This window comes from Takifugu flavidus, chromosome 12 (assembly GCF_003711565.1).
Source record: "Takifugu flavidus isolate HTHZ2018 chromosome 12, ASM371156v2, whole genome shotgun sequence".
Taxonomy (NCBI): Eukaryota; Metazoa; Chordata; class Actinopteri; order Tetraodontiformes; family Tetraodontidae; genus Takifugu; species Takifugu flavidus.
This window is the reverse complement of record NC_079531.1, coordinates 6,392,483-6,403,005: the sequence shown is the minus strand read 5'-3', so window position 1 is coordinate 6,403,005 and position 10,523 is coordinate 6,392,483. Positions and strand designations below refer to the sequence as shown.

Genomic DNA, 10,523 nt, shown 5'->3' with positions numbered 1-10,523 from the left:
ATCATGGATTCATGTGTGTGTGTGTGTGTGTGTGTTGTACTTGCACTCTTGTACTTGCTCCATACTGAGTACCAACATCTGTGTTCTAGGGGGTTAGTTGGGTAAGGGGCTGGCTGGGAGACATTAACTGGCTGTCAGACTAATATAATAATAAAATCCTATCATAGTCAAGCAAGAATGTGGAGAAACTCCAGTGGAGCTTTGTCACTTTCACATATTCACAGTTTCTTTGCAGTCACATGCTCGACTGCCCACGTAATTCTGTGTTTGTCTGGGTGGAAGTGTTGTTATCAGCTCTTCCTGTCGACGTTCTGCTCTGTTTGTCCTGCTGTGGAGTCCTATATAGCTGCATATATGCTAATGTGCTTCTCTACCACGATTGCATAACAGGCTGGTTGACAGCTGCACAGGTATTTGGTTGGAATTGTTGATTTCCTCCCTCAGTTGTTTCTTCCAGGTACGAAAAAGCCTCATCTGAGACTGCAGAAGCTGCAAAATATGTGTTTAAATTGAACCACGAGCTTTAACTGAACTAACTAAACATTGTCCTCATTTTAACATTATCTGACAACAGATCTGACAAACACCCTGACAACAATCCTTAAAGCCAAATCAAAGAAAAGGTCCTCAGATTAAACATCATTCTTATCTTTTTGGTTCGCCCAAAAGCGCCCCCTACTGGCCATATTTGACATTGCTCCGTGGATGCATCGCAGCTCAGATCAGGTTTTGTGCAATGCTCACCAGCCCTTGAGCTGTTGATCTGGAATAAAATGATCTCTTATCTAATTAGCAACATTTATACCCCACCTGTTTCAGAGGGAAGTTGGTTCTAGGTTAAACACCCACAGAAGGACCGAGGATTAAGAAAACTATCATTTACATGAATAAATCAGCACCTGTCGATCTTCCACCTCTGCTGTCGGTGCACTTACACACACAGGCATCACACATCGCCTCACTTCCTGTTTGTTCACTGCTGCGTGTCTTTCATTGCTTAATCTGCTGCCACTTGCGAGGACTGTGATGATATCGCTGCGCTGTGGCAAGCCAGCCATTGAGGAGCCACACGATGGGAGGGGGCAATTTCAGGTCATCACACTGACACCGGCCAATCACCACAAGCTAACCAGCCCGTACAAACCTGTAACCATGGAGATCAAATGCATGTAATTGCTGCACATCCAGTTGTGGCAGTAGACAAGCCGTCTGCTTTGCTCTGGTGGGAGGAGATGATCTAAACTGGCACCAATACATGTGCAATAAAGATCTCTGTTCTTTCATGATGGGGATGTTGATTCTACTCCTGCAGCCTCTGCGGCTGCCTCCGTCGGCCCTCCTCAGTGCTGTTCTCTGAAAGGATGGATGAGGATACGTGTGGGTGGCAGCGAAGGGTGGGGGTGGAAGAGGGGGGGCACTGAGCAAACAGCCCAGCCGAGTAGGAGAGGTGAGTCAGAGGGAAGAGAAAAGTGAGGAGCCAGAGATCAAGGGAGGGAACAAAATTATATACTGTATATGTATATATATAAAGTCTGTGTGGAGGACTTTCTTAAAAGTTGGAGAAACTCACAGATGTCTTTTTTCAGACCCGAGGAAAAGTGGAGGTGAGTTCGGCTCCGAGAACCTCCTCCAGACGTTACATTTACTGAGGCTGATGTTAAAATGAATAATATATATCACGTATGCATGTTCTTACACTGTGGGAGGAAACTGGAAGATTCAAACTGCAGAATGGCCTTAAACTGAAATCAAACCCAGAATCTTCGTTACGTTAGCATCATGTTTAAGTTCTCCTGTTGGTGGTCAGCGACACCGAGCTTCCCCTTGTTGCCCCGCCACTGGAAATACTTTTCACGGCTCAACTACTCTGCTGTGGCGCCCACCTGCACGCCCCCTCCCTGACATGCCAGACCTCACAGCAGAAACACAGCAGTAAAGACTTTCTGAGGGTATCATTAGACAGCGTCAGGCATCAGAACGACGATTATCAGTGTTGTTGTTTCTGCTTTTCTGTCGCCTTTAAGCTCACCCATCAGCAACGTCGTGAAGTGGAGGGAAAATCACCCCAAACAGAACGAGGAAACCTACAGTGGAGCTTTCAACAACAGAACAGGATAGACTTCCTGTGAGACAATGGCCCACAGTGAGTGTCTGTGAGTGAGCGCATGAAAAATCCACACGGAAATGCTGTAATAATTGACACGTGGGCCAAGAGGTAATCGTTATGGAATGTTCTCTGAATGTTCATGAGTGTTGCAGCATAGTTCCGATGCAGATACATACAATTTTAATATGAGAAATGACCAAAATAGTCTTTCAAATGACAAGTAGAGAGTGTTGTTGCCATGGAGATGCAACAATAAAATTCACAATTATCCAGAAACAGCTTTACTTTACATTAGGTACATGAATAGTATCAATATATTAGGAGTTTCATGAAGGTTTTTCTCTCAAAGACAATCAAATATTCGTGGGACTTTTGTCAAAAAGAAAATAATAAATGGTCAGTAATATTTTGGAGTGAATGAGTGACCAATTTATGAAACTCCTGATATATTTCCAAATTAAAAACACATTTAACGAGGGAGGTTATTGAAATATACATGTGAGATAAAACTACTTCCTTCAGCTTATTTTGTTATCACAATAAATCTTGATCAATAAAATATTAGGTCACCAATTTTTGGTCTCCTGATCCAGGTCTCTGACGCCTCAAATGGGCATTTTTGCCCTTTTCCATGGATTATAGCTCAACGCTACTCTGGCACCATCTAGCGGTAAAAATACCACACAGTCACAAACACAACACTGCTGAATTTAACAGTATATATATATAAAATTCAGTAGGTTTGATCATATTATTTTAATAAATTATAAACCTGACGTATTATTGATATATAAAGATATATAATTGATATATAACGACTGTTTGTGTTTAACACCGTTGTGTCATTGCTCTAACCAAAGAGGAAATAATCGCACACGAAACTACGGGAATTAATACAGTATGACTGAGCTCTGATTACAGTATGATTGGAGGCCTCTTGACAGAACTTTGTGAGTCGTTTTTTTCCCTCAACTGCCATTTACGCCTCCGAACACACGATGGCGCCCCACAACAATCAGTTCCACTCTGAAAAGTTGAGCAGGGTTTATTAAATCTGGTTTTATTGCCCCGAAAGTAGTTTCTATGATTTGACTCCGATCAGTCTGACGCGTAAAACTCCAGGGAAAGTTCGGGGACGTCGGTGCCATCAGTGTTCCTTGCGCACTTTGCTGCTGGCAACTCACCGCCTCCGGTGCAGAGTGAAGCCAGGAGCTACTGTCCCTTCCCTTTATCTGAACCCTCACCCCTCCCTCCTCCTCCCCCTCGTCCTCCTCCTCCTCCTCATTGAAACTCCTCACTGAAGTCAGCAGCTTTCCAGGCGCGCTCGCCACCCAGTTTCCAGTCCGCTGCGCACTTTACAGCTCGCAGCCCTGCGGCTCCAGCTCGGCTTTACTGACTTTTCGGTTGGACGTTGGACCTAAAAACTTTTTTGTGTTAGAGACAATCAAGCGCAGGTACGATGAGGACGCAGAGGATCGGCTGATTAGAGGTACGTTAGGCTCCAGTTTCACCCCGCAATGATTTAAAACATGTGTGTCTTGAGCTTGTTGTTGTAGAATCTTCCAAATTTCTCCGACCGAACAAAGAGTTCGGAACGTTGTTGACACACGGGGTAGAAACAGGGCTGTGTTTGCTTCCCTCCAGAATTGTTTGAGCCGATCATATTTATCAGCTTTGCGCTTGTAACAAGGCCAGTTCACTTCAGTGCACACGCACAACAGGGTCAGCTCTCTGGCGCGCCATAGCTGACGTTTGGCTGCAGGTACCTGCTCTCCTGTTAATGAGTAAGCCTTTGGGAATTTGGACATTGTGTTGACCTCGTTGCGGCTGATTGCTTCCTCTTTTTGTTTGCCCTTCAGTGGTGAGATCGGTTTTCTGCAGTGCTGCTCCGGTTCCCCCCCGAGCTGGTTTTTGGACCATGGACATCGGCAACGATGTGGATCTGTCCAACGAAAACATCACCCCGTTGTGGAAACGCCGCACGGAAAATTGCCCCAAAGCCAAGGACCCGATCAGAATCAGACCGCGACCCCTCAGCTACCACATCAACGGGGTGGCGACGACGGACTTCCCCGCTGAGGACGATTCCTCCTTCACGCTGAGCCAGCCTGCTGAGAGACTGGTGGTGGCGCCCCCCTGTCAGGGCAAGAACGTCGTGATGCTGAAGCACGTTCTGCACAAACCTTCCCGGAAATCTCGAGTGGTCCGGAGCATCAGCATCGGGCACTTCTCCAGCGGGCTCTTCTCATTGTCCAAATTTAGGTCGGAGGACAGCAGGTCCGCCTCGCTGGACAATAGAGCGTGCAACGGAGACAATGCAGACCATAACAGGAAGAAAAACATTAATGGAGAGGCTGTATGGATTGGAGAGTGTCCCCAGGATCCCGGGAGAGAAACAACTGTGCAGTTGAATCTGAACACGCAGAAAGACGAAGCTTTATTCGGGAGTAGTTCTCATCCGCCCGACGGAATTCCTCACAACGGTCCCCCGATCTTCTCTAACAATAACTACAACCACAACGACCTGTCCTTTCTGTCATCCAGCTCCTCTCCTCCTGCCCAGCGGACCCCCACCTGCTCCCACAGCTCCACGTCCAGTATCCCGTCCCTGTCTTCCCTGACGTCCTCAGACCCCCCGACGCCACGCTCCCCATCTCCAGCCCTCCACAGGCAGGCCTCCACCTCCTCTGCCACCTCGCAGGACACCAGAAACGCCTCCTCTTCCTCCTCCCTCTCTTCCGCGTCACCGTCGCCATCGTTCTCACCCACTATCTCTCCCTCCTCCTCTATTGTCCTCAGCACCCACAGTCCCGCCGCCCTCAAGATGGGCACCCAGCAGCTCATCCCGAAGGCCCTGGCTTCAGATATCCGGCAGAGCAAGGTGCCCCCGTCTGGGCCTCAGGGCCAAGGCTTGGCCGGGCTGCTGGGCTTGGATCATTCCAAGAGAGCAGTGAAGGCTCTCAGCATGGTGGAAACAGGAACCTACTTTTCTACAGGAGGGAGCAAAAATGAGGGGACGGATGCAGAAAGTGAAAGTCCGGGGGCCCTCAGGAGAGGCCTCAGAAGCACGTCCTACAGGAGGGCCGTTGTGAGCGGAGACGACGCGGAGAATCCGAATAACCGTCCCCTGTTCCAGCCTGGTATCAGACTAATGGATAGTACCAGTGCAGCTTCACCATCCAGTCCTCAGAGCGAAAGGCTCTCAAGCCCTGGGACGCCCAAACTGGGCAGCCCTGGGACAACCAAACCCACCAGTCCAGGGATAATCAAACCAACAAGCCCAAGCGTTCCAAAGCCTGCGAGCCCTGGGAACATTAAGGTGGGTAAACCTTTGCATCCAGTTAGAGCGTACTGGTTTACTGCATGTCTCATGATGTAGGTAACATACAAAACACGTGGAAGTGGCGAAGATTCTCATTGAGTGCAAAAGCAATCTTTTGCTACGCGATGCTTTGATCCCTTTCATCTTAGAAGCACCTGCGAAGTCCTCTAATGAGCTTTTGAACGGCATTTTCCTTCCAATCCTTTTATCCGTTTGATTACGTCTGCAATAATCAACCGATCCGGTTTTATATTTGATTTTGCCTGATGATTGCCCAGATTATTCTGTAATTGCGGGTTGAAGTCCATCGTCTGGGCGGCCAGGCTGGGTTGATTGTGGGACAAACACAGCAGCAGCCTTTGTGACGAGTCCTCACAAGGAAACAATTAGCATGCTTGTTCGGAGACATGACGCAATGTGACACCCGTGCCCGCACATGCACAGTTGCTCCCGTGGCGCTGTAACCAGACAGAGGTCGAGAAACGAGGGCAGGGAGAGGTCATGGGTGCACAGGTGCAGGTGCCTTCAGAGTCGGCGTCCGCCAGTTTGGGGCCAATCCATTACCGTTGCTTTTCTCTTGCAGAGTCCAGATCGGAAGAAAGCTTTGACCGCTCAGCGGACGTTTGACAGCGAGGGTGAGTCAAACCACCCCGGCTGTGCTATCGCCCCCTTTGGTTTTGTGCCTCAGATAAGCATTTTTTCTCTCCCCTCCTCCCCTTTTCTGCATGGGTGTGCTGCAGAGGAGGAGCTGTACCAGAACTACCAGGAGAAGGCCCTACACAACGACTCGGACGAGGAGTTCAGGGAACCCAAACCCGACAAAGACATCGTGGTGCAGTACAGGCCCATCCGCACCTCCTGGAGCCAGCTCAGTGTGGTCAGACAGAACTCTCACGCCTTCCTCACATTCCCCCTGCATCACTTGCTTACAGTTTACACCTTGGAATGCTTGTGCTCTGAAGAATGCTGTCATATCCAGTCTGGCTGCAGGACGTACCCATCCTCCCACTCCTGCTGCCTTCCTTTGCCCCTCACGCTGTTTATCAGGGAGGACGGGAGCGGTTGTTCCAGTTGTGGGTGGGCAGGGAGTCGGTCAGATCCACAGGAAGTCTCGGAAGCTAACTAGGTTTTTGAAATGTTCTTGCCTGAACTGCGGTGACCCCTGCATTACATAATTTACAGTAGTGGAGGATTTGGGTGGGGAGATGTTGAGATACAGAAGGAAAAAAAAAAGTGCTCATCTCAAACATGCAGGCAAAATCCCATGCAGATTCGATCGGACAAGGAAAAATGGGATCCAGCGTAGAGGGCGTTTTTAATTTTGAGTAGATTCTAACCGTACCAGAACTACTGGGATTCTCCCAGCGTCCACTCCTTTCTTCTGCCCCAGCTGCTTTACAGCTGTTTCTCCGTTAGCCCGAAAATGTTTGGCCAGACGCTTCATGATCTCATACTGCAGGATTCTTCCAAAGCTTTCCCAGTTTGTGGGAAGCGCTGGTTTGGTGGGAAACCAGCACCGTTTGAGTTTAAAAGAACAGCTTGGTTTATTTACTGAACCGTCGTGTAATGTGATGAAGCCAGACAAACAGATTATCTTCACGGGCATGTTCCTCGTGTCCCCTTGACATTTTAATTTGATTGAAATGCTAACAGGAGAGCAGGAGTGGAATAGAAGGAAGACCGATGTTTGGATCGCAGGTTTAGTTGTGCTGCGTGTTTACGGAGGGGTTGCCGGGCAGGTACGAGACAGACGGGGGGCTCCTCCTGGGACAATGTTTCTGATAAACAGGATGAGAAACTGACGGAACCTGGGAAAGATACAACCTCACGTGGTTAAAAACACAATGTTCTGCCTGATGAGGAGCAGCAGCAACTACCTTGATGCTGAAGCTGCTTCCACACTGAAAATTCCATTCGCGTTGCACCAGTAGTGGCACAACAAGACACAAAAAAAGGACCCATATAAAAGCAAGAGTGTGGCCATGTATGACGCTGTCGTCACGCCTTTTGGATAATCCCTCCATGTCGTCTCCTCAGGTGAAGAAGAACGGCCTGTCGGAGCGGATTAGCCAAGAGGAGCGCAAAAGACAGGAGGTGGGAACAGCTGTCCCGGTTGTTTGTCAGTTTTGTTTCTGCCTCACCTGTTTCTAAATCCTTGAGTACATTCCCTCACAGAATTGGGATGCAAATAATCCCTGTAAGACTTTGGAATTGTTCCATCATTGCTGCACGTAAACACCTCAGCCGCTCTCGCAACATTGCGCAACACATCTGGCAATTTCCACCATTTTCTATGACAAAGGTCGAGACGTAGGAGCGGTAAAATAGGTCTTAAAGAAATGAAACCGAAACCCAAAGAGTTGGCAGCGTCGTCACGGGAGATGACAACGCAGGTTAACTGGCAGCGCGCAGGTTAGCATGTGAACAGAGCTGCAGCTCTTGTCAACATCCTATTCCGAGAGTTGCTTTCACCAGGATGTCAAACTTAGTCTAAATAAGCAGCGTCTGTTCTGTTACACTAAGATGAGACTCACGTCAACGTAGGTTTAGGTCATCACATAGGTGTCAGCCGCATGCCAAAAAAGAGACAATGATCTTTGACACAATTTGAATTAAAAACAATAGTTGGATTAATGAGAAACGCAGCTGAATAGAATTCCACAGAATTCCAAATGGAATTACACACACCAGGAGATGACTCGCACCCTTCCAAGATTCCATTTCATGACTCAAACGTCTAATAATTGTAACAAACATACCTGAAAAGTTCCACTTCCCGGCCTCTTGATCCTGACTTTTCCATGCCCTGCTCCCCAACGCCCCCACCTTTCTTTGTTAGGCCATTTTTGAGGTCATCTCCTCGGAACACTCGTACCTGCACAGCCTGGAGATCCTGATCCGCATGTTTAAGAACTCTGCAGAGCTCAGGGAGACCATGACCAAGACCGAGCACCACCACCTCTTCTCCAACATCAGCGACGTGTGCGAGGCCAGCCAGAAGTAAGCGCTCCACCTTCAGCTACAGACAAGTTCTAATCATTTTAAAAGATGCCTGTAGGAAAATCTCAGCGTCCACAACCCCTGCTTTGGGTTTTTCCATCCGTTGAGCAGTTTAAACACATTTCTAGAGAAGAAACTAGAAAGCTGAGAAACACAGATGCAAATTTTTTACCTCAGCAGGAGAATTATGGTTGGTGTTAGCTTAATTTGGGCTGTTGCTGACTGTTGTCATGACTGCGAACCATCATATTGTCCCTAAAATAGGTTTAAGGGTTTAATGTTGTGCTGGTGTCTGTCTATAAACTAGCTCCAGGCTGTAAAAACCAAATTTTCCAAACTTTTCCAGTTCACACTCAGATCAGATGCCTTGGATTGTCTGAATACTGTAGTCACAGTCCCCCCCCCCCCATCCCAGGGTCTCGCTGGAAGCTGATAATTCTAAGTAAGCATGAAATGAGGTTAAGTGAGTCTTAGTCTTTGTGTTGCCAAGTCAGTTTACCCAGAACTGAAAAATGTAAATGCGGAAGAGGCCTCACGGAGTCCCTTTTCTCATTCGGAGGCTTCTATTTTATCGCGGCTGTCGCGGCGAAGACGTGCACGCAGCGAGACCTTTTACGGCGCCCCGCCCCAGCAACTGCCGGTGGCATTTGCCGAAGGCTTCGTCAGAACCACACTCCATAAGGTCTGAAGGAAAAACCAATTAGACTCCTTCATTTCTGGAGGCTATCGGGGGGCATCTCTGTTACGCTCAACCCCACTTCGCATATCTGTAAATTCCTCAGCAGTTCCTCGGACATGCAGCAGCCCATCTCTCCCCCCCCCCTTTTCGGGGCTTCAGTGAGGCAACACACACTAGTGCTCCTCCCTGCACGAGTATGTAGACCTAAATAACCCCTAGGGAGGAAGCACAGGAGGGGAGGGCTGGCTGCAGGCATGTGGGGATGTCAGATGGTAAGATGGCAACAGCCTGTAGCACCAGTCGAGCAAGAAATGTCATTTTCCACCTGTCTTGGGAGGCGGAATTCGAGCTGAGGGCACGTACCGTGTCCGCTGTCAACATACTGTAACTGTTTGGTTTAGGTTGACACCTTTGTCTTTACGCCAGCACGGAGGTTTGGGGGTGGGGGAGGCAGACAGTTTTGCTTGGGGAGGGAATGCAGCCTGCCGGACACGGCCTTGACCCGCGAGAGCTTTGAATACACCTTTAGGTTCTGGCCCAGAACCAACGAGCAGACGAGGAACCTTCTGTTTTCTCCAGCAGGGTGTCAGACCTGTTTGCGGGCGACCTCAAACAGGCCGGGCCAAGCGCCGCGTCCTGACACTTTCCTGTTTGTCACCTCAGAAAGTGTGCGCAAGGGTTGAGGCAGCCATGCGTCGTGCTGTGAAAGCAGCCATCTGGTGGCGCTCAGGAAGAGGAAACACCTGTGTTGTGTTCAGTGGCCGCCTCTGACTATTTTAATAGGTGGGGATATCCTCTTCTGTGATCTCACTGCTGGTCCGGGCGAAAGGTGTCCGATCTCCTTCCTGCCTCGGCTATCCTACGTTTTCCACGCGCGGGGCGACTCGTGGTTCGATGACGCTGCCGCGAGTCCTTGACACGCTGACCCTTCTTCCTCCTGTGTTCAGATTCTTTAAGGAGCTGGAGGAAAGACACCAGCAGAGCATCGTGATCGATGACATCAGCGACATCGTCTGCAAGCACGCCGAGTCCAACTTTGATCCCTACATCACGTACTGCTCCAACGAAGTGTACCAGCAGAGGACCCTTCAGAGGCTGGTGTGAGTGACCGAGCAGACACACACACACACGCACACACACACTGAGGCAGATGTTCTTATCATATCTCTGGTGGATTCGTTTCAACATCATGGCGCTGACTCCGGCTCCTCTCGCAGTTCCAAGAATTCCACGTTTAAGGACGTGCTGACCAGGATCGAGGGACATCCGGACTGCAGGAACCTCCCCATGATCTCCTTCCTCATCCTGCCCATGCAGAGAATCACTCGCCTGCCTCTCCTCATGGATGTGAGTCCGCCCAAGTCGCGCGGCGTCCTGTGAAAGACACATCCTGCTTTTTTTTAACATTTAAATGA

At 49.1% G+C, this 10,523-nt stretch overlaps 1 protein-coding gene across 1 annotated transcript in view; it reads left to right on the top strand.

Annotated features, from left to right (window-relative positions):
* Positions 1–2,966: 2,966 nt before the first annotated feature.
* Positions 2,967–10,523, top strand: part of LOC130534728 (rho guanine nucleotide exchange factor 26-like) — a 17,740-nt gene continuing 10,183 nt past the window's right edge. The window contains 9 exon segments of the mRNA XM_057049218.1: positions 2,967–3,596; positions 3,752–3,869; positions 3,967–5,426; positions 6,013–6,064; positions 6,170–6,306; positions 7,467–7,523; positions 8,269–8,429; positions 10,056–10,208; positions 10,326–10,455. Of these exon segments, the coding sequence (XP_056905198.1) occupies positions 4,026–5,426; positions 6,013–6,064; positions 6,170–6,306; positions 7,467–7,523; positions 8,269–8,429; positions 10,056–10,208; positions 10,326–10,455 (2,091 nt within the window). The 5' untranslated portion in view covers positions 2,967–3,596; positions 3,752–3,869; positions 3,967–4,025.